Here is a 24478-nt window from a genome sequence, read left to right as displayed (position 1 = left end):
GCTCCTGCATTGGTCACCATTGGAACCCGTTTTAACAGAAACTATTGTGTCCTTTCTCCACGAAAACTTGAATTTTTTTCAGCCACTGGTACAAACCTCGTGAAGTATGTAGTATTAAAAAATTTATATTATTTTTGGGTGGAATGTTCCTTTAAGCTATCTTAAGCACAGCTTGATGTAAAAAAAATAAATAAATAATTCCACTTTAAAAAGCACTGGCAAATTTTCAGTAAAAAAAGAGAATTTATTCTGCATGATCTCATTTCTTATCTTTCAAATTTACCTTGAGTAGTGGTTATTGCAATTTCCATCTTTTCCTCTTCTACTGTGCTAATAGCCACTATTAGCTGCATAACAGATCCCTAATACAAGAAACTGAAATAGCAGAAAAGTCGCATGTGTGGGCAAACTTCAAAATTGATGCTGACTCCTTACTATTTTCTAACATTTAATGTTGTTTAAGAAATATGCACTACATTAGTCATAGACTTGCCGCACCTAACTATAATACATTAATCAATTAATCACTCAAACTGAATTCTGGTGTCTAAAAGAGCTGTTTTAGTGACCACAATGCTATTATTATTAACATGATATTGTTAAATTTTTATTAAAAAGCAAAGCTATAATGTACTTTTCTAAAACATTGAATTACATTTCTAGCATTGCTACATAAATATTTAACAAATGAAAATGTGACACAAATCTGTTTGAAGTAAGTAAACAATTATTTTAAAAAGTGCCAGTGTTCAAAACGGTTAACTAATAAGTTTGTTTTCTTTGTGCCGACTCAGGAGATGATTTCTTACTTTGTTTCAGTCTGCAGTGAGCTTGTTGGTGTTTCACACAGCAAGCTTTCAAGCAAACCAAAAATTAAAAATATAGACCCCATGGATTGGTTTTGGGTGTCCTTCATTGGGCAGAAAGAATTTCTCCCTGGGAGAAGTCACCATGAGTTTTATTCACTGTGTGATACATTTTTTTTTTTTTGGTACTAAGGGCCTCTGCCCCCTGCTTGTTTCGCTAGCCCACCCCCGTGTTTGGTTTACCGGATATACAATTTAAAGCGATTGTTATTTTCATGGGAATTGTTACATATGCATTATTTTCATACATCTCTTTCTTGCCAGACGTATAATGCTGCTCGCGTTGTGAAGGAGAGGGTGGCTGAATGCACGGTAAGGATATGCTGTCGGATCATCTGCTGCTGGTGAGCTGCCTGTTCTGCTTGTCGCATGTTGTTGTTTTAAGAGCTGGGAGCACATGATGCTTGTCTGCCAAAAGCAATCCAACAACTGCTAAGTTAGATGTCTGTGGACTTGTTTTAAATGATGGCTAACTGCCTTGTCTTGCGTGATATTGTAAAAACAATAATTGTCCTTTATTTTATTTTCGGCCCCTGACGTACTTAAATCTCTTTCTTGCAGGACATATAACGCTGCTCGCGTTGTGAAGGGGGGGAGGGGAAGTTGCTGTCGTGCTGCCCTTCGGTCATTTTAAGGCCTATACAGCCACTGTCCTTTTTGCCATTCGTGTCTCTGTTGCTCGCTTTGTGATCGCTTCTCCATGATCATAAATATACACCTGACCGAATTGTGTTTTCTTTGAAATTAAACTTGTCGTTGCTTTAACTGTTGCGGAACCACAGATTCTCATAGCGTATGGTCCATTATTGTGTAAATCTACGTTTTTCGCATTGAGTGATGCGAATGCGAAAAGACTTTGTTTTCTGCTCTTTGCCTTTTATTTCTGACCTCGCTTTGTCCTGCTATTTTTTCCCCCAATTACACCTGGTCCTGATGATTAATTTCCTTTTGTTTGCACAAATGTGATCTTTTTGTCTTCGACGTTTCATTTATAACGTATTGTCCTTTATACGCTTTATATACACTGAGACCCCTGTACTTGTGTGTGCTGCGTGCCTTTACACTACTCATTTTTTTTTTTGGATGTCCGTGCTCTGATATTGCTTGTAAGTAGGGTATGTCTTGCAAGAATCTCATGTTCTATATTCCCGCGAGATGCTCTGTGGCCATTTTCTTTCGTCTCGCGGGTCTTTTATTTGTCTTCCGTGATCTTAACGTGAAGATCACATATCGTCTCCTAGTCATTCCCTCCCACGGGATTTTTTTTTTATAATAGAGAGATTTATTCTCCAGTAGTGCACCATAATGAACATAACCTCTGTTTAGTTCATCTCAACACACGTCTACTCTCTTTACTCCTGCAAATATCTGTTAGTAAAGTTAATTTTGGAACGTTTGATTAACATTTACTACTTGGCGTCAAAGCTAACGTGCCTCCAGTGTCCGTATATCGAGCTTGAGGAATGATTGCATTGACAGGTTCCCCCACCTGGTTCGGGGGTTTAGTATGAGTGGTAATGGCACAGGGTGCTGCTATTCATTTTTTGCCACCTCCTGTATGTGGTTTGATCAATCTGATCACAAGACAATTTATTATTATCAGGACATGAAAGAGCTAGAGGCCCTGAGCCTAAATCAGGTGCAGGACTTACTTCCATTGACTAGTACGTTTGTGAGTTGTTTTATATCAATTGTGTTGTATTTGTATTCATTGTACCACCCTTGACAATTACTAGTTCTTTAATGGCACTTTGTGGTTTTTTACTGGGTTGTGTGGTTCCTCATTGAGCCATGGCTGGGCACATAAACATTTTTTATTTTTTGTGATCAACTTTTTAATTAAGTAAAGACTTAATTAACAGAATATATCAATAAACGGGCATGGCATACAAAGTAACCCAAAGGCCTGAAAAAAAAAAAATGAAGCAGTTACAAACGGACATTTACACAGTTGAGCCACATCAGACCAGGACTCAATTACATTACTGGAAGCATCATTAATCCATGTTGCAGTCAGCTTCAGATGTATTAAATTGTAGAAAGTGGACTGCCAGTTGTTGGTAGTGACATTTTCAGGTGTCTTCCAGCGGGAAGCAGTAATTAGTTTAGCTGCCAGGGTACCCACACAGAATATCTTGGCATTTAGAGTGTTTGAGCGGAAGCCTAGAAGTCTAAAAGAAGAAAACTTTGATGTAACAGAGGAGAGTGCCAGAACATGTGTAGAAAGGTGCCAGGTAAACCAAGGGAACATAATTGACAGAGTGGATCAGCAGTGAGGCCCATCAGAAACCACTTGTGGAGAGTTGGATCGAGTCGGTGTAGAATTTTGAACTGGTTGTGCTGGTAGTTTGGGTTTCCAGAGCTACACCTTACATTGGAGAGAATAGTGTTCCATGAAAGGGGCGAAGGGAGAGAATTGTCTCTCGACCAAAAAGAAATCAAGGGCAGAGATTTATAAGATGCTTTGCAAAGTGAACAACAGAGGGTAGAGGCAGGTTGTTTTTGGGAGAGAAAGAATAGTGAATGATTTGGTAGTGGGGTTGTCGGGGAAATCCAACATTGATCGGAGTTGAAGGTAGAAAAAGAAATTGGAACCAGGGAGATTTAAAATGTGCTTGTCAAGACTAGAAAGGACCCTTTAATTCTGAGAAGAGTTCTTTGCATATAATGTATTTTTGTGCTTTGAAAAAGTTCCTAATATGTAGAACAAAACTTACATTTTTAATGTATCGTAGCCTACCTAGCAGAACGAAACAGATTAAGAAAACCAGAATTTAGCATGTGTTATATATGTATGTAGGAAGAATCCTTTTAAAATCAGGACCCAATGGTATTTTACAAATCTGTTATCATCTATTTATAATTATTTGTAAAGCCGGTTATGGATCTGAATGGGCCTTCTTTCTGGAACCATCTCATGCATGGGTCTTTTGGGAGCCAATAATGGTTTTCCAATGGCATTGTTCTGAAGGACCACTCTGGTACCTTTTTGTTTTTAAGAGTCTATGTGTGCATATAGTTTTATCCAGAGATTGCCTAATTATTGGATGCAGTGGCATTCACTGCACATACAAATTCAATCCATAAACTAACTAGGGCTGCACAATTAATTGTTTATTACAGTTACGACTGCCTAGATATACTAATCGCGGAAAGTGACAATTACTGCATTAGTCTTCCAATCTCTCGTAATTGAGCTTACCAAGCTATAAACCGCTCTAAATAGCAAATAAGTGTTATAATGAAGCACAAACATAATCACTAAGTGCGAGTGTGCTGGCGATTAAGTAGAACTCTCATCTTAAGACTTGCTACATGCTAAATGCTGAACACATTTTTTTGATTCCAAATAATATCTTTTAAAAAGTGTGCACATATTTCCTTTCTGTTTGCAGCAGCTTCCAGAAAAATTAAGCAGTATAAGTAATCCATCCATCCACCCATTATCCAATCTGCTATATCCTAACTACAGGGTCACGGGGGTCTGTTGGAGCCAATCCCAGCCAACACAGGGCACAAGGCAGGAAACAAACCCCAGGCAGGGTGCCAGCCCACCGCAGAGCGCACACACACCCCCACACACCAAGCACACACTAGGGACAATTTAGGATCGCCAATACACCTAACCTTCATGTCTTTGGACTGTGGGAGGAAACCAGAGCACCAGTATAAGTAATGTTGAACCTAAATGTTTAGGTACCAAAATGAAGAGAATTTAATTTTGTTTTCAAAAATGTACTTCACAAGCATTTATACAGCCTTTTAAAATTCACTACATCGTCCAGTATGAACAGTTCATAAAAGCAATACAAACAGTACCAAGCTCCAGTAATGTTAGGCCCATGACACAGTTTGCCATTACCTGTTTCTGCTCCGACGCATATCTGTATCCAGCAGACTTTTGAAATGGGTCATACTGCTTCATTTACGAAAAGGCAAATCTCTGATTAAAACTGTGCATAACGAAGGTTTTAAAAAATGATCAACACTCAGGGTAAGAGAAGTCATCCACTCCTGCAGTTATTCATCTGAAGTTGTGTTGCTTTTAGTTTATTCTAAGTATTGGACAAAAATCGTAACAGATCTGAGACAAGTAGCACTTCACGCAACTATGACCGATTTGTGGTTGAGTACAATTATGGAAGAATGCCTGAACATAACGATTCATGACACTAATGATAAAGATATGCTGGAAAGCAACGCCGCATCTTTAAATGAGTGCACCTCTCATTACAATGCTTCCCACAAGAATGGGGACACTACTGCTCAAGGACTGAGTCGGGTAGCAGCGTTTAACAATGTCCTAATATCTAAATACTTCTTGAGTTTGCAATACAGTCACATTACCTTTTTAAGGAGTTTACATGTACAACAAAACTATCAGATAATACTGTATTTACATTATAGTCTTAATCTTACTTTACTGCCATTTAAGATTGGATTATCTGCTTTGATTTTACACATGTAACATTTCTTTATGTAATACACCTGAACCTCAATTTTACATTTCCATGTTTAACATTTTCATACATTTTCAATGGCGAGTGGTGGTAATGGCTAGTTTTTCAGAAGTAATATTTATTTTGGGGGAAAAAAAAAACCCAAAGAATATGTATTAAATTTTATTTTGGCAATATTTGTATTTCAGTAATTTACTGTATTAAAAAATGACACACATTTTATATTAAGTGTGCTATATTCTTTACTGTAAAAAATAAAAAAACTTTGTTAAGCACTGCATTTAAAATTAATTTTTCAACTAATCCAACATTTAATAATTTCATATTAACAATTTTTAAGTGGCTCCTTGCAAATGGGGGCATTTAACTATGCAATGTACAGTATCTCACAAAAGTGAGTACACCCCACACATTTTTGTAAATATTTTATTATATCTTTTCATGGGACGACACTGAAGATATGACACTTTACATTGTATCAAAGTGGTCAGTGTACAGCTTGTGCAACAGTGCTGTCCCCTCAAAATAACTCAACACACAGCCATTAATGTCTAAACTGCTGGCAACAGTGAGTACACCCCTACGTGAAAAATGTCCAAATTGTGCCCATAGTGTCAATATTTTGTGTGGCCATCATTATTTTCCAGCACTGCCTTAACTCTCTTGGAATCCTCTTCCACTGCTCCATGACGACATCACGGAGCTGATGGATGTTGGAAGATGGAGGAGTGCAAAGTCTCTGTTTGAGGATGCCTCACAGATGCTCAATAGGGTTTAGGTCTGGAGACATGCTTGGCCAGTCCAGCACCTTTACCTTCAGTTTCTTTAGCAAGGTAGAGGTCGTCTTGGAGGTGTGTTTGTGGTCGTTTATCATGTTGGAGTTCTGCCCTGCGGCCCAGTTTCTGAAGGGAGGGGATCACGCTCTGTTTCAGTATGTCACAGTACATGTTGGCATTCATGGTTCCCTCAATGAACTGTAACTCCCCAGTGCCGGCAGCACTCATGCAACCCCAAACCATGACACTCCCACCACCATGCTTGACTGTAGGCAAGACACATTTGTCTTTGTACTCCTCACTTGGTTGCCGCCACACACGCTTGACACCATCGGAATCAAGTAAGTTTATCTTGGTCTCATCAGACCACAGGACATGGTTCCAGTAATCCATGTCCTTAGTCTGCTTGTCTTCAGCAAACTGTTTGCGGGCTTTCTTGTGCATCATCTTTAGAAGAGGATTCCTTAAGGGATGACAGCCATGCAGACCAATTTGATGCAGTGTGTGGCGTATACTCTGAACACTGACAGGCTGACCCCCTAAACCTTCAACCTTTGCAGCAATGCTGGCAGCACTCATACGTCTATTTTCAAAAGACAACCTCTGGATATGACGCTGAGCATCTGCACTGAACTTCTTGGGTCAACCATAGCGAGGCCTGTTCTGAGTGGAATCTGCCCTGTTAGACCGCTGTATGGTCTTGGCCACCGTGCTGCAGCTCAGTTTCAGGGTGATGGCAATCTTCTTATAGCCTAGGCCATCATTATGTAGAGCAGTAATTCTTTTTTTTTCAGATCCTCCGAGAGTTCTTTTCCATGAGGTGCCATGTTGAAGTTCCAGTGACCAGTATGAGGAAGTGTGAGAGCGATAACACCAAATTTAACAAACCTGCTCCCCTTTCACACCTGTGACTTTGTAACAGTAATGAGTAACATGACACCAGGGAGGGAAAATGGCTAATTGGGCACAGTTTGGATGTTCTTCATTTAGGGGTGTACTCAGTTTTGTTGCCAGCGGTTTAGACATTAATGGCTGTGTGTTGAGTTATTTTGAGGGGACAGCAAATTTACAATGTTATACAAGCTGTACATGGACTACTTTACATTGTATCAAAGTGTCATATCTTCAGTGTTGTCCCATGAAAAGATATAATAAAATATTTACAGAAATACGAGGGGTGTACTCACTTTTGTAAGATACTGTATAAACAGAATACAGTACTGTATATGTAGGTTTGCAAGATAAAGTGTGAATTTCATTGTACTGTTAATTGAAATGAATAATCGCAGTTATAATGTTACCAAGTAATGGCGCACTGCGCAATAATGTGCAGTGAATGCACTTGACTTGAGCATTTCTAGTTTTCAAACTCTTTCTTTGTATGTTTAGCATTCATTTGCTCAGAGGTTAATGCGTTTGCTGCTTCCTGAACAGCTCTTATCTTCTTTCGTCTGCATCTTTTTGCGTTCAAACTGATTAAGTCAGTGTTTGTGTTACAACTACTTAGTACGTTTTCCTTAATTTTTCACTTAAGCTGGCACTTAAGTCTTCAATCTGCCTCAAGAATGATTTAAGATATGAAGAGGTAGGGGAGGTGACGGCAAAGGTGGTAGGGATGAAAACGGTGCCCTTATGCGTGCCCCGCATGGCCGCCCTTCTGGCTGCTGCCGAGAGTTGATCCTACAATAAAATAAAATAAAAATAAAAATAGGAATAACTTTAGAGGTCAATCATCACCCTGAAACCGAATAGTAGACGTCGCGTAGTATATATGTACCACATTTCAGGTCAATAGGTCATACGGTTTGCGAGCTACAGGTGATTTAAATTCCTGGACAGACAAACAGCCAGCCATGGTAACGTATTATATACAAAGAAAGGCAATAATAATCAATTAAAAATTTTGTTATAATTGCGTTTATGAACCACTCCAGGGTACCCTTGATACTGTGCCAAGACTACCGTTTTCAAAGGGTCAGAGTCTGGTTGTTTAGTTCCACACCATTGTGCTGTGTTCACACCTATCTTATCAAACCAGATCATGAAGGGAATTACTCCATAGTTTAAAAAAAAATAATAATAAATAAAAAAAATGCTCCAAATTAATTTGGTATATAGTGCGACCCTTATTCAGAAAAGTGTGTTTTAAAAAAAAAAAAAAAAAAAAAAAATGAAAAAAGAAACATTGTTAAGCACTGCATTTAAAATTTTTCAACTAATCCAACATTTAATAATTTCACATTAACAATTTTTAAATGGCTCCTTGCAAGGGGGGAGGGGGTTCCATTATATACAATGTATAAACAGATTACAAGGTGTCTATTTCATTGTACTGTTAATTGAAATTAATAATTGCAATTATAATGTCAAAGGCAATAATAATCTATTATACATTTTCTTATAATTGTGCATGTGAACCACTCTGGAGTTCGCTTGACACTGTGCCAGGACTACCATTTTCAAAGGGTTAGATTCCAGTTGTTTAGTTAAGCATCATTGTGCTGTGTTCACATCTATCTTAACAAACAGGATCATGAGGGGAATTGCTCCATAGTTCAAAAAAACAAATGCTGCAAATGAACTAGGTGTATACTGCAACCCTCATCCAGAAAAGTGTGTTGGGAAGATGAGTTGCAATGAGAAGGTCTGTGGTGTAAAAACATATTAGTCCCTGAGTGCATCTTGCCATTATGCTATATTCTAACTTGTTTATTTATCGATGTTAACAAGTCAGTTATGGCATTGATAGAAAAATCTTACCTTAGCTTTCCTTATAAAGATCAGTATTACACACACACCCATCTTGGCATCTGCTGGACAGAAGTTAACTTTCACTGAAGAACAATAATTTAGATGTTCTTCCTGCTTGATTCTTCATAGCTCTTCGCCCTCCCAGCAGTTTGTAAATATGTACTTTATTACAGTTTTTTTTTTTCTGTGCACTATAATGTCAGTGATAGTGATAGGGTGTCTGAAAATATTTGCAGGCTACATCAGAGGTCTTTATTTTATTTGAAGAAAATAAAATTGCATACCATCAAGTTGAATCTATGCAACATATGTCTCTGTAGTCAAACTAGGGAAAAATAATAAGAAAAGTATTAAAAAATAAAGTTAAAAGAAAAGAAAACAGAAACAAAAATGTAGAAAACCTAAGAATTATGAATTCTGCTCCTAGCTGAGAGAAAGAGAGGAGAGCCAAGAGCATGGGTGAAAATATTTAGAAAGAAAAGAAGGGAAAATATCCTCCCCCCTAACAATATAAATGGTTATCCTTAAATTGCATGAATTATACCTTGCCATATTTTTAAAAAGTTTTGAACAGATCCACTAAGCAAGAATCGTTTCCTGTTTCAAATAGCATAGAACATCAGTTACCCACTGACTTATAAAACGTTAGTTGGAACATCAGAGGTCTGAATGTAATTGAAGTGCACATTTCTAGTCGTACCTTGTACAGGTGGGTCGGAGGGGATTACCTCCTCTCTGTAAATGAGGGGACCCATTGGTTCCTGCAGTCCGTGATTTGAGAGCTAAAAATATGAGACTGTGGTGATATGCAATTAGAGGGTCCTTCTCTGATTGCAGAAACGTTGAGTGTGAAGTCCTGATGTCAACAATTAGTCATACAGGTGTGTTTTAGTGCTCAGATTGCAAGGTTCTGGCCTGAACCAGGTGTGGTGTCTTAGTGAATGCAACTGCAGAAACTGAAACTACATGTTTTATCCTCGGCTTTTCATTGCGTTGAGTGCTGTCTGAGATCACTGTAGAGGATCGAGTGGGTGTTCGGTATTGGTGACTAAATTAGTTGGAGAGGTGAGGGCATTGGTTCAGATTTGTGACAACAGGCTGTGTTAGTGTCTGCTGCTCCCAAAGCGGAGTGCAGCTCAGTGAGGGCACTCACTTTTGTGAGATACGGGTATATATGTTTGCTAGTTTAGGAATAGACATTTATATAGCTTTTGGTGGAACTCTGGTTTGGGCTTATTGCATATATTTTGGACATAAAGATGCATGTTGCTAAGAGTTTAGGTTTCTGAAGTTAGAAGTTGGTGGCCGTAAAGTGTATGTCGCAACATCAGTGACGATGGATATCTGGTGAACACAATGTGTTTTATAATGGAGGAGCAAAGAGTGTGGGTTCCTGTTGCTGGCAACTAGCTTGGCGTAGTGTTTGCATTTGTGACTTTAAATGGCGTGGGTTTGAAAATCTGCTGTCCAGAATGTGTGGTCCTGATGTTTCCAATTAAGGCTGTCATAGTGGTGTGGTCATAGTGTAAATCATGTGGGAAATTTTGGTGAGCTGCTGATTTTGAGGTTGAGTGTGAAGTCAGGGGCTTCTACAGTTTTTCTACTGTGGGCATTGGCTTGTAGAGAGCTAAAAGTATAAAGTCTTCGTGAGGTTGGATTTAAGGTTTATAACATTTGGGTTCAGAGTGTGGATTCCTGGTATTGTAGAATGGGGATTTGGAGTGAGGATGTTCTTTGTGTCCTGGGGTGCCCATATCGGGGAGTTTTGGCATTTGTGACTCTGAGGTTGAAGGGTTAGTGTCTGTGAATGGAGAATAAGAGAGTGTGGTGTTTGCATGTCTGCTGCCCACAGTGTGTGGTCCGGCTGGTAGTGACTGAAGAGGCCTAGTCTGGAGTCTGCAGCTTATGTTCAGGCCAGCCTAAGAATCATTATACTGTACTATGCTGCCACAGCAGTGTAGAGTTTGGAATTATTTCCTGTCCCTTCTTCCTACACCCCCTGTAACTCTGTGACCTGCTGAGATGTTAAAGTGCCATCTGCTACTTGGAATAAAATGCAGTGGATTAGCACTGCATGTGGGGATGTATATTGGCAAGCAGCTGAGTTATGTGTACACCATCACTAAAGAGGCTTTTTTTGTCTAATATTGCAGTTTGTCCTTCAGTTTTATTGCTTTTTCTGTCCTTCAGCCACATTTTTGAAATGTAAACGACATTGCGTCTCCAGGAGCTCGTCCCGTTCTCTGCATTCTGCATTTTACCTGATTCCTGCCTACTACACTACTTAGTAAGCAGTCAGAAATCAACAAACTATACAGCCAAGCATTTTCTTTTTCCCCTGGGAAGGTCTCTGATTTCATCCATAGTTTACACATTGCCTTTCTGCATACGCATAGACAAGTAGATGCAGACTTGACATTTTTGAACACTTTCAGTGGAGAAACTTTAAGTAAGGATGCAGTTGGGGTGCTAGAGGGTCTCTCCTCCTTTTCTGCTGCACTCTTCCCTGTAGGATATTTTTTTCGTTTTTGTACCAAAGCTGATCTGAGCATAATCTTCTGACGACCTTGGCCCTGGCAGAGGTGATGGGCTGAGAACAAGGCTGATCCGATCAGCTCAGTGCCTCGGAGCTTAATCTTTGCCCTCTGGGAGCCAGGTGAGTGTCAGATTGTTCCTGTCCACTGGAACCGGACACTTAGTCTTGCTGTCTGAATCAGAGGTTTATGAACTTGATGTGCTGCTCTAACAGTTAAGTGCATCAATTTGTGGCCCCATCATTCACATTTCCTTTTAGGATCATAGACTGGCGGACCCTTTCTGCAAAAGAAACAGGAAGGGGTACTAGGTGAACTGCTATATTAAGTGGTGTGTATAACTGTTTGTATCTGTTTTCAGGTAAATCTCATCTGGCAATTGTGCAGAAGGTGAACAATGAAGGAGAAGGTGACCCTTTTTATGAGGTGCTGGGGTTGGTCACACTGGAAGATGTCATTGAGGAGATCATAAAGTCGGAGATCCTTGATGAATCTGACCTTTACAGTGAGTGTTCATGTGTTCCTTTTTTATTTGCACTTCCTTTTTCATTTTGGATACTGTTCTATCAAAGATCCTTACCTAAGTAGCCCTCATTTCTATGCTTTTGCTTAGTATGAATGACTGGTCTTCTGTATAGAGGAGAATCAAAAGAGAGTGTAAAGGATTGGGAACCAATCTGGTACACTTTTAATGAAGCTGGAAAAATAATAGACATTTCCAGTCCAGGGCAGCTCCGTGACTCTCAGTCTTTTCCTTGGAGCTTCGTATTCTTTGGAAGGAGGTTCCCAAATGAACAGTCATTGTTGTTTAAACATCCCCCTGACCGGAAGGGATGGGAGCTTTGGGTTGTCCATCTGAGGGCTTGTCTTCCAGTCTACAAGGTAAAGGGAATAAGGTGTTAGTGGCCATTTTTCCTCTCATGCTGTGGAAGGACAGCTTATCTCACTAGAACCCTGTACATGCTATCGCTTTGATCTCTGGCTGCTTATATCCTGTTCTGTGGATGACAAAAGCCCAGAAATGTGCTGAACACTGTAGGTGGCAAACAGCGAATACTAATTTAAAACATTTTTATGATATATGTACAGTATATTGTAATTAGTATACCATTAACTGTATAATTGTGTAAATTGAAAACTTTAGCTTGGTCAGAGGTAGAAAAATATAATTTTGCCCTTTCTTGAAGGCCTTTAAATTGAATGGTTACTCATGGGTGACTCATGGGTTTTTGAGTATTTTGATAGCTGGTGACCTGTGTGTAAAGTTTTTGTCAAATTTTCTCATTTTCATATCCATATTTTGAAGTTTTTCCAATATGGAATATTTCAAGTTGAATATTACATTTAAAATGTCTCTAATGAGACTTGTATTAATCTGGACATTACTTTGTAAGACTGCAGGAATTTTTAGATTGCCTTCTTATATTAGGATATCACTTTAAGGAAGAGCCTCTTTGTGTTTTTAGTTGCAAAGCTTCTGTTGTCATTAATGGAAAGGGGCAGACCTTGTCCTCTGAGAGAGAGCAGCTTTCTTTTCAAGTGCAAACTATTTTGATGAGCCCCATGTTGATGGATTAGCTAGCCATTTCCTGTCACTATCATTTCTAAACTGCAGAGTTCAGTGAGGACAGTTCTTGGTGGCTGATTATTTAATGCAGATGTGAGTTTTGGATACTCCATGCCCACTAACTGATGTAACTGAAGGGAAAAATGAGAAATGTGCACTTTGTGCTATGTGTCTTTCTTTACCTGTTGTGTGCATTGGTAGATAGAATATCTAACAAAATAGCATGCAAGTGGTAAAATGCAGGCATTACTTAACCCATGTTTGTTCTTGACAGCTACTTCTCTATGAGTGCTACCCAAAGTTACAATATGTAACGTTACTGTCCATTTTTTTATAGTTGTGCATTGGGAGTGTCTGTAGATGTTTGACAGGTGAACTATGCCCACATTACTGTATACTTGTTTAAAAATGCAGGCATTGGTTTCTGTTTTTGCCTTAGGTCCACAATGCCCTGGCATTTTTAACTCCTGAAAATGGTGACTTTTGAAAACTTTCTCCAGCATTTTAGTGTGGATAGGTGAAAACATAAAGCTTTGAAAACACAGACTTAATCATGTTTTGATTTGATGTGTGATAGAGTTCCTTGTAGTGCTGTAAAATGACATTGAGGTGACTCCCAATCTGTGTTCTCGCCTAAACATGTGTGTTACTGTCAATAACGATTCCCCCTCATCAATAGTCCAAAACTCCAAACAAAACAATCTGTTTCTTTGTTTTAAGTATTTGCCATTTCTGCTCTCCATTTGTAAATGCATCTTGCAAGTAAATGTCTAGCATGGAGATCACTTTCTCTTTATGCTTCTGCAGAGTGCATCCGGAAAGCATTCACAACGCATCACTTTTTCCACATTTTGTTATGTTACAGCTTTATTCCAAAATGGATTAAATTAATTTTTTTCCTCAGAATTCTACACACAACACCCCATTATGACAACATGAAAAAAGTTTACTTGAGGTTTTTGCAAATTTATTAAAAATAAAAAAACTTTTGGCAGCAATTGCAGCCTCAAGTCTTTTTGAATATGATGCCACAAGCTTGGCACACCTATCCTTGGCCAGTTTCGCCCATTCCTTTTTGCAGCACCTCTCAAGCGCCATCAGGTTGAATGGGAAGCGTCGGTGCACAGCCATTTTAAGATCTCTCCAGAGACGTTCAATCGGATTCAAGTCTGGGCTCTGGCTGGGCCACTCAAGGACATTCACAGAGTTGTCCTGAAGCCACTCCTTTGATATCTTGGCTGTGTGCTTAGGGTCGTTGTCCTGCTAAAAGATGAACCGTCGCCCCAGTCTGAGGTCAAGAGCGCTCTGGAGCAGGTTTTCATCCAGGATGTCTCTGTACATTGCTGCAGTCATCTTTCCATTTATCCTGACTAGGCTCCCAGTTCCTGCCACTGAAAAACATCCCCACAGCATGATGCTGCCACCACCATGCTTCACTGTAGGGCTGGTTTTGGTCTGGTGATGAGCGGTGTCTGGTTTCCTCCAAACGTGACGGCTGGCATTCACACTAAAGAGTTCAATCTTTGTCTCATCAGACCAGAGAATTTTGTTTTTCATGGTCCGAGAGTCCTTCAGGTGCCTTTTGGCAAACTTCAGGCGGGCTGCCATGTGCCTTTTACTAAGGAGTGGCTTCCATCTGGCCATTCTACCCTAAAGGCCTGATTGGTGGATTGCTGCAGAGATGGTTGTCCTTCTGGAAGGATCTCCTCTCTCCACAGAGGACCTCTGGAGGTCTGACAGAGTGACCATCGGGTTCTTGGTCACCTTCCTGACAAAGGCATTTCTCCCCCGATCACTCAGTTTAGATGGCTGGCCAGCTTTACGAGGAGTCCTGGTGGTTTCGAACTTCTTCCGCTTACGTATGATGGAGGCCACTGTGCTCATTGGGACCTTCAAAGAAGCAGAAATCTTTCTGTAACATTCCCCAGATTTGTGCCTCGAGACAATCCAGTCTCTGAGGTCTACAGACAATTCCTTTGACTTCATGCTTGGTTTGTGCTCTGACATGAACTGTCAACTGTGGGACCTTATATAGACAGGTGTGTGCTTTTCCAAATCATGTCCATTCAACTGAATTTACCACAGGTGGACTCCAATTAAGCTGTATAAACATCTCAAGGATGATCAGGGGAAACAGGATGCACCTGAGCTCAATTTTGAGTTTCATGGCAAAGGCTGTGAATATTTATGTACATGTGCTTTCTCAATTTTTTTTTATTTTTTAGTAAATCTGCAAAAACCTCAAGTAAACTTTTTTAATGTTGTCATTATGGGGTGTAATGAATTTAATCCATTTTGGAATAAGGCTGTAACATAACAAAATGTGGAAAAAGTGATGTTCTGTGAATACTTTCTGGATGCACTGTAGCTATCATTAAACTACCTACATTGTATTTAAAGTAAACAAACACTTGTGAATTGTAACATTAACTTTCTAAGATTGGCACTTACACTTATAGTTAACATACATAAAAGGCATTGAAATGTTTAGCAGCACAGTACAAAGTTGAAAGAAATTAAAAGTAGAACACAAGACGTTTAACACTACACAGACCCACTGCTAGATAAAAACTAGCAATCTAACAAATCCACAGGTGCTTAATGGTGAACAGAGACACTGCCAGGTCAGGAGGACAGCAGGCATGCAGAAATCCTAGGCAGTCCTGAGATATTTTGAGAAGTGGTGTGTTTTAAGATGTACTTGTTAGGTCTGTCAAATTAGCCAAAAAAAAAAAATTGAATATTTAAATTAAAAACAGGTAAATATTCAAATATATTCAGACTTAGGATAGCTTTTATTATTATGCAATATTTGCCATGGCAGCCACAGTAAAGACAAACAACAACAGCACAAAAAAAAAAAAAAGGAGAGAGAGAGAGAGATAATCCTAGCAGTACTTGAGCATCTGTTATTTAAATAAATGTAAGACCCATCAAAATCCTGAGCATCTGCACCGCCGTCTTTATTTCAGTTTAGTACTGATGACTAGATGCACAAATCCTTCTCAGGACAGCAAGCCATTAAAGCAGCCACAGAAAGGAACTGAAAACCTTACTAGCCACATGTGCTGACACCACTGTTTGCTACATTATTTGTAATATTTAAAAAAATTTTTTTTTTAACTAATGCTTTGGTAAATCATAAAGTGCTCATGATACTGTTGCATGGGTCCGTCTTTCAAGACTTAGCTGTAGTCCTGTGGTGCAAAAACCTATTGTGACGTGTCTTGCTGCCAATCTGGCACAAGCAGAGCAGTTTTAGATGAGGAGGAGTACGGGTCAGTTAATAAGACAGAGGCAGGTTGAAAATGGTGACCTAAGGGGGGGAAAAAAAAGCATACAAGAAGCGGGCAGGTTGAAGGTGGGCTTGTTTTATTATTTTAGACTAGACATTAAGCCCATTATAATAACGGGCGCTAGAACAGTAGTGCATAAACATTAATAGGAACAGTCTATATTAAATGGCATGGGACCTTGTATGTGGCTGTAATATGCGTCACTGTATTGTGTGCCTTTAATTTTCTCTCTCAGTAATACTGGTTTGTATTTCCGTAAAATGCCTGTAATTTTGTCTGACAGTAATACAGTGAAACCTCGGTTCACAACCATAAATCGTTCCAAAACTCTGGTCATAATTTCCCCCATAGGATTGTATGTAAATACAATTAATCCGTTCCAGACCACATGAACTGTATGTAAATAAATATATTAGTATATAGTATAGTCTATATAAGTTTTTAAGCACACATATATAGTTAATTATACCATTGAATGCACATCGTAATAGTAAACTAAATGTAAAAACATTGAATAACACTAAGAAAACCTTGAACAACAGAGAAAAATAACACTGCAAGAGTTCACGCTACAGCGTTACGACCCGCTTGCTCATTTTTTTAATGAGTTTTAAGCATAGGGAAAAAAATTAACATTTGAAAAATCTGTAATTTTAATAAACAACCAAGAAAGTAACATTGCAACAATACACGCGCGCGCCTGTGTGGTGTGGTGTGGTGTGGTGTGTGTGTGTGTGTGTGTGTGTGTGTCTCTCTCTCTCTCTCTCGCGGGCCTGCCTGTGTGTGTGTCTGTCTGTCTGTCTCTCGTGTGTGTGTGTGTGTGTGTGTGTGTGTCTATCTCGCGCGCCTCTGTGTGTGTGTGTGTCTGTCTGTCTCGCGCGTGTGTGTGTGTGTGTGTGTCTGTCTCGGGCACGCCTCTATGTGTGTGTGTCTGTCTGTCTCACGCGCGCCTGAGTGTGTGTCTCTCTCTCTCTCTCTCTCTCTCTCTCTCTCTCTCTCTCTCTCTCTCTCTCTCTCTCTCTCTCTCTCTCTCTCTCTCTCTCTGCACAGGAAGAGACTGAACACGTGCCGTGTGGCCCCACGCATGCGCACTTCACCAGAAGACACACACACACACGGACACCTGGATGCACACAGGGGTTTTATTAAAGAGGATATGCCCATTGGTCACAGGCACAGTCCCGTTTACATTGCGGCATTCAAATTAAAAAGCCAGTCTGCACCTGTGGGCTTGCCCAGAAAAATTGAATTGTCACAGTATCAAGTCAGGGTCCGCTCAATCTGTCTACTTTATTTTTCCTTTACAGATAGAGCAGTTTTTAATAAAGGTGGCCTGAATATTTTTATTTACACTTCATTATTTGTAGGTATTTTGTGTCAAGCCAGCAGCCGCATAAGACGAAGACTAATTGTGGAATGAGGCATGTTGGCTGAAGAAGTTCCTTAAAACTGGAATTTTAAAGCATTGTAATAATATGATTATGGCTGTTATTTTCTATTTGCTTTAAAGAGAAGATTTTAGCATTATACAACAGGGATCTCCTTAAGAGTGAATGGGACAGAATCAGATGCAAACGAATGCTTCTTCGTTGCCCTAAAAGTATTCAGTAAAACTGCAGTGAGTATACTTGTAGATCAAAGTGCAGAGTAATGTGATAATAAAACAGTAAGTTGTGAAGGGTTCTGGTGGTAAGTTTCACTAATGAAGATGATAAATTAATCATTCCAAAATGTAAAAACCGATCAATAAAATTCTGCTGCTTTGCATAGCACTTCTGGAGTAACATGCCCAAATTATTGGGGTAACACAACCGTATTTGAAAGTGTAATATCAGCTTTTGCCTTTTATTAAGACCTTTTAATTTGATAAATTCAACTTGTATTTTAAATGGTGATGTTTGATCTGACAGCCCTAGCATTTGTGTCAATTGTCTGAGTGTTGCAGCGTTCACATCTTTTTGAAGCGATAATGCATTTATTATCTATTCTCACTGGCTACAGAATTAGGTACACCTTGCTGGACCCTACTTTTTCTTCAGAAGTGTCATAATTCTTAGTGGCATAGATTCAAAAAGGTGCTGTAAACATTCCTCAGGGATTTAGGTCAATATTGACATCACACAGTTGCTGCAGATTTGTTGACTGTATGTCCATGATGTGAATCTCCTGTTCCACCACATCCCAAAAGTGCTCTGCTGGATTGAGATCTGGGGCCTCATGCATAATGCCGTATGCAGAACTCGCACTATAACATGACGTAAACACAAAAGCCGAAATGTGCTTACACACAGAAAAATTCATATGCATAAATCTGTGTGTTCGCCAAATTCCGCATTCTTCCACTACATAAATCCCGGTCAGCGTGAAAAGTAACGCTCGTGCACATGCCTGCTGTCCCGCCCCAATTCCTCCCAGAATTGCACCTCTTTGAATATGCAAATCAATATAAAAAGCCCTTAAGCTCAGTGTTCTGTGAAAATACCAAGGGGAGGCAAGGAAAAACATACTAATGTTGGTTTGAACAGTGGTATAAACAACAAAAGGAAGCTGATCGACTGATATGGTGTGTAAGAGAAATTCGAAAGCTCAAGTCCACAAAGTCGCACAGTGCCCGAAATAAAAAAGAAGTTGTCAGATATCAAAGTTGCCGTGAAAAGGCGAGTCGTAGCCCACCATCTGAGTGTCATATGAAAGTTTATTAGGGTACAGAGAAAAAAAAGGCACACTAAAGCACGAAATGTCAACTTCAATCTTGAAATTTCCACTTTAATCACGTAGTTTATTTTGTCATTAAAGTAGAACATCATAAACTTCATCTTAAAATTGTTTAATTAACCAGTTTCTCAAATCACATCGTAATTAAAGTAGCGCGTTAAATGCTTTGTTTTGTATGTGTTCTTCTATGTGCTCTATGTGTGTGAATCACTACGTGCTTCTTAAACTGACTTTCTCTTCCTCCGACAGGACACAGAATCCATTACATTCATGATATTACAGCTCTCTGAATAATTCAAATACTGAGATGTATACGTGATATCATTTTCATGATGATAGGAGTTAAAGCATGTTATTAAACATGGGATTCACGGTGGCACAGTGATTGTGTGCGACCTTCGATGAAATAATTTATTGCAACAGTATTTAGGGGTGGCTCTAGGCTCGTGGTGGCCCTGGGCAGAGAAAGTATCTGTGACTCCTTCGCCCACCAATGTCAATATGGTATCTTATGCACGGCGGTTGGCCATGTCCGTTGCAGACACTGCATAGCCGCCTCGTGCTCATGAAACAAGCGTGTAACTTTTTTGCCGAAATTACCCGCTGCATTTTTAGCTGTGTTGTTATTTTCTCTTTCTGTTTTATATTCAATATATATTGGCGTGGCAGCCCCTGGGATTTGGCGGCCCTGTGCAGGTGCACAGTTTGCACATGCCTATGGCCGCCCCTGCAGTACTGTCTCTTTCAAACGTACTAACCTCCAATTCCTGTCCTTCCTTTTCTTTCTCCAAGTAACTGATCGCCACATAATCAGCTCTGTAATGGACGTTAAGCCATCTGTAAGCTTATAACACAGATTCTTCAGAACTTTTAAGGAACATTGAAATGTCTTCGTAGTACATGTTTAATTCTATCCTTCACGCCAGTCCCAGTGAAGCATACAGTGCGGGGCAGGAACAATCCGTGAGCGGAGCGCCAGATCCTTGCTAGCGTAGCAACACTGTGTCCTTTAATTATTAACAATATAGATTATTTAAGTGAAGTTAAAGTTTTATCTGTATAATATAATAAATATATTTTGCTGCATTTCATCTTAAAAATGATATTGTCATCATATGTAGATACGCGTTTTATAAAGTTTCTCAGGTTGTTTAATATTATAACTGTAGTGCAAGTTTACAGTGAGGTGATTGTACTTACAAGTACAAACAGTTCTACAAGGAGCAGTTGATGGACTGATTGAGTGCGTTTAAAGCTCTTGGGATGAAATTGTTTCTTAACCGCGAGGTCCGTACAGGAAAGGTTTGAAGCGTTTGCCGGGTGAGAAGCAGTACAAATAGGAAGCATGGCTGAGGCAGCATGTGCTTGATGCTGTATACTGATAATTCTCTTTCCGATCAGCTGCTCCGAGTGGTGCAGTGAGAGTAATATTGAAAAAGATGATCCGCTGTGGCAACCCCTAACGGGAGCAGCTGAAAGAAGAAAAAAGGTGCAGTGAGAGTAACAATGTTAAAGCAGTTATGGCATTTGGAATAGTTTAACCATTCCGTGTACCATTATATTGTTACTGGTTAATTACAATTAGGTGCATTAAACTAATAAACCAATATGCGATATGGTGGATGGCCGGCTTCATATTCTGGCCCTCACCCCCCAGGCCACCAGGACGAGCTCTCCCAACAGCATGGACGTGCCCAGAGTTCCAGCAGGGCATCATGGACTCTGTAGTTTTTATACCCAGCCCTGCTGGATACCTTGGGGACCACAAGGAGTCAGTGTAGGGAGGCTTATGGACTCATGTATGCTCTATAACCTGGAAGTACGGCATAATCCTGTGACAGGAAGAAACCATGTGCTTCCGGGGTGAAGATAAGGACTATTTACCCTGACCTGGAAGGAATAAGGACTTGTGGACTGTTGGGCAGGAACACCTCCGGGTCAGGGAGTATAAAGGACTGTGGGAGCTCCCAGACGGTGAGCTGAGCTGGGTGGTAGAAGGGCAACGCGTCTGGGAGTTGGAGCATTGGTTATTGTTATTATTATTGAAGTATTGTATTTGGTTTATGAGTAGTGTGGAGTGGAGAGTGCTTATTGCACATTATTATAATAAAACAAATAATTATAGCACTTTTGCCTGGTGTCTTGCGTGGTACCTGAGGGTTCAAGGGAGCGATAGCGCCCCCTACTGTCACAGTGGTTCATTTCAGTGTATTTATAAAGCTGCGTCAGGGATGTGGATCTGAAAAATAAAGGGTAACCACACAGGAACAGTAGCACAGCTTTAATGCTGGGTGCCGCCAGTCTGCAAAATCGAGCTTAGAACTTGCATACGACAGGGTATGAGATACCGTGGAAATGTGCGTGGCTTTACGGCAAGTTTAGGTTTTATACATCACGATTTGAATGTGGAAACATTCTTACGCAACATTTCTGTGCGTACGCACCGTTTTATACATGAGGCCCTTGGTGACTGTCGAGGCCATTTAGTACAGTGAGCTCATTGTCATGTTCATGAAACCAGTTTGAGATGATATGAGCTTTGTGACATGGTGCGTTATCCTGCTGGAAGTAGTCATCAGAAAATGGTTATATTGTGGTCATAAGGTGATGGACATGGTCAGCAACAATACTCAGGTAGGCTGTGGCATTTAAACAATGTTCATTTGGTACTAAGGTGCCGAAGTATGCCAAGAAAATATCCCCCACACTATTACTCACCAACACCACACTAAACAGTTGATACAAGGCAGGATGGATCCATGCTTTCATGTTGTTGATGCCAAATTCTGACCTAACCATCTGAATGTCGCAGCAGAAATTGAGATTCATCAGATCAGGCAACGTTTTTCCAATCTTCTATTGTCTAATTTTGATGAGCCTGTGTGAGTTATAGCCTCAGTTGCCTCTTCTTAGCTGACAGGAGTGACGCTTGGTGTGGACTCCTGGTGTTGTAGCCCATCTGCTTCATGGTTTGAAGTGTTTTGGGTTCAGAAATTCTCTTCTGCATACCTCAGCTGTAAAGAGTGGTTATTTGAGTTACTGTTACCTTTCTATCAGTTCGTACCAGTCTGGCTATTCTCCTCTAACCTCTGGCATTTTTGCCCAGAGAACCGATGCTCTTTGGATGTTTTCCCTTTTTCTTACCATTTTCTGTAAACCCTGGAGATGGTTGTGCATGAAAATCCCAGCAGTTTCTGAAATACTCGGACCAGCCTATCTGGCACCAACAACCATGCCACATTCAAAGTCATTTAAATCACCCTTCTTCCCAAATCTGATGCTCGGTGTGAACTTCAGCAGGTTGTCTTGACAATGTCTACAGGCCTAAATGCACTGGGTTACTGCCATGTGATTAGCTGATTAGATATTTGCATTAACAATCAGTTCGTGTACCTAATAAAATGGCCAGTGAATGTATTAGCATGTCAGTCTTTACCTCTACTCCTAAACAATCAAGTGCCCCTTACAGAAGTTTAAATTCTGCCACCAATAAAAGAAGAGAAGGTAAAAAAAAAGTAAGTACTTTAAGAAATGGAGGTGAAGCAGAGCATTAGACTGTTTTTTGTTTATTTTCTGGCAGATTTTGCTAAATTAATATCCGTACTGTGATTCGAAGGTTGTATAAAATTTTAATAAATCATTTACTTTGAAAATAGCATAGTCCCCTCACAAAATGTAAATACCTGATACATAATTATACGTGTAGTGCACAACTTGCATAATTCATTTTCAAAAAAGATTTTAAATAAATACGTTTGAGATGAAACATTCATATCAGAGTTTTGCTCTCAGGTGAATGACACAATGGCTGTGAAGGGATTTCTTACAATGGGCCATCTGCAGACAGATTGCTCAAAGGCACCAGCACAGAGTGATCTGAGATTTGGCTACTTTATTGACTCCAAAGCGGGGCAGTCTACAAACAGCAGCTAGCAGGCATGCTCAGTGGGGGCTCGATCAACACTAGCTATACAGAAAATATGTGTGCAGTAGTTTTGGTATGTGCTAAATTAACAGAGGAATATCTAGAGAAATGCGTACTCCAGCCTGTGAAGTGACAAAGTAAAACTTTCCCAGCGTCCCATGAGCATTCAGCTTCTTAATGGATATACTTTGAGTCACTGACCTCAAAAAATTACATAGTTGAAATTTTTACCCACAGCCTTTTTACACAAAGCATTGCTGGACAGAACTAGTCATCATTTTCACAAAATGGGTGGCTCTCTAAAGGCAGGAACATTTTTGACTGCTTCAAGCACAAGTAACACTTAATGACCAGAGAAAGATTCTCATTTCTGTATGTGGAAAAAAAAATTCCTCTTCAAGCCCTGTTTGTGATCCCCTGGTGTTTTTTAGTTTGCGAGTCCCCCCAATCCCCCCAAAGCCACCGAGTCTGTACACCTCATTGATCAGTAAGAATGAAGAGCTGTACTTGAAATTGAAGATTATTTGCTTGGTTCACTTATTGTCAAATGTTGGTGCTACAATTGTAGGAATATGTGACTCGCATTGAATAGTTTTTGTAATGTGAACTGATGTGCTTAACATTAAAGCATATGTGACTTTCATTTATCCTCATACCTGTTCTTGGTTATTTGCCATTTTTTTGCTAATGGTATATGTTGTATGAGTAGCTAGAGGCCCTTTCTCTTTGTTTAGTAAAGTCATACTTTGTGGTTCATATATAGTTTTGCCAATAGGAGTTGTCTTGCTTCAGTGCTTTGACAAAAAGACGGTTTCTTCAGCCTGGCAGGCATCATAGCTCTTTCCAGCTTGATTATAACCAGGCAGAGTGTCGTGGTGACAGATTTGTTTCTCTTAAGTGAGATGTAGAGTTGCTTTTTCACTTAACCTTCAGTGCACTTGGAGTTGTCCATTATAAATGTCCCTATATAAATTCTGTATATCCATTTTTTTAAACTGCTTAATGAATTCCAGGGTTACAGGATCCTGGAGATTATACTAGCAGTATTCCGTGCCTCTTGTGAATTAACACAGGATAGGACATGAGTGCAGCATAGGCCCCAGTCAAGCACACTCATGCTCAAACTGGGCCTTTTTACAGACCATCTTCAGACACGGGTTAGCCTAATCTGCATATCTTTGGGATTTGGGAAGTCACCAAAGTAAACTGAAGCTCAAGAAGAATCTTCAAACTCCACACAAGTTACTGGGCAATTGTTAGGATCTAGCAACTTAGAAGAGTTCAAACTATTTTCACAACGGGTTGTCCTCTTTGGGGATCATTATGTATGTATTTAGTACACACAGAGCTAATAAACAATAAAATATTTGTGTAGTTTTATGATTTCTGAAAATCTTGGCCATTTCTATACTAGTTACAGTTGTGCTTGAAAGTTTGTGAACCCTTTCGAATTTTCTGTATTTCTGCATAAATATGACCTTAAACATCATCAGATTTTCACACAAATCCTAAAAGTAGATAAAGAGAAACCAGTTAAACAAATGAGACAAAAATATTATACTTGGTCATTTATTTATTAAGGAAAATG

At 39.7% G+C, this 24478-nt stretch overlaps 1 protein-coding gene across 2 annotated transcripts in view; it reads left to right on the top strand.

The window, feature by feature from the left end:
- The window catches only part of LOC120538812 (metal transporter CNNM4-like), a 119711-nt gene that overhangs the window by 16781 nt on the left and 78452 nt on the right, over window positions 1–24478 (top strand). For both annotated transcript variants that reach the window (XM_039768297.1, XM_039768296.1), the window contains exon 2: window positions 11749–11892. In XM_039768297.1, the coding sequence (XP_039624231.1) occupies window positions 11749–11892 (144 nt within the window). The remainder of the gene's footprint in view (window positions 1–11748; window positions 11893–24478) is intronic.

Source organism: Polypterus senegalus, chromosome 11 (assembly GCF_016835505.1).
Source record: "Polypterus senegalus isolate Bchr_013 chromosome 11, ASM1683550v1, whole genome shotgun sequence".
Taxonomy (NCBI): Eukaryota; Metazoa; Chordata; class Cladistia; order Polypteriformes; family Polypteridae; genus Polypterus; species Polypterus senegalus.
The sequence above is the reverse complement of the archived record's forward strand: the minus strand, read 5'-3'. Positions and strand labels throughout refer to the sequence as shown.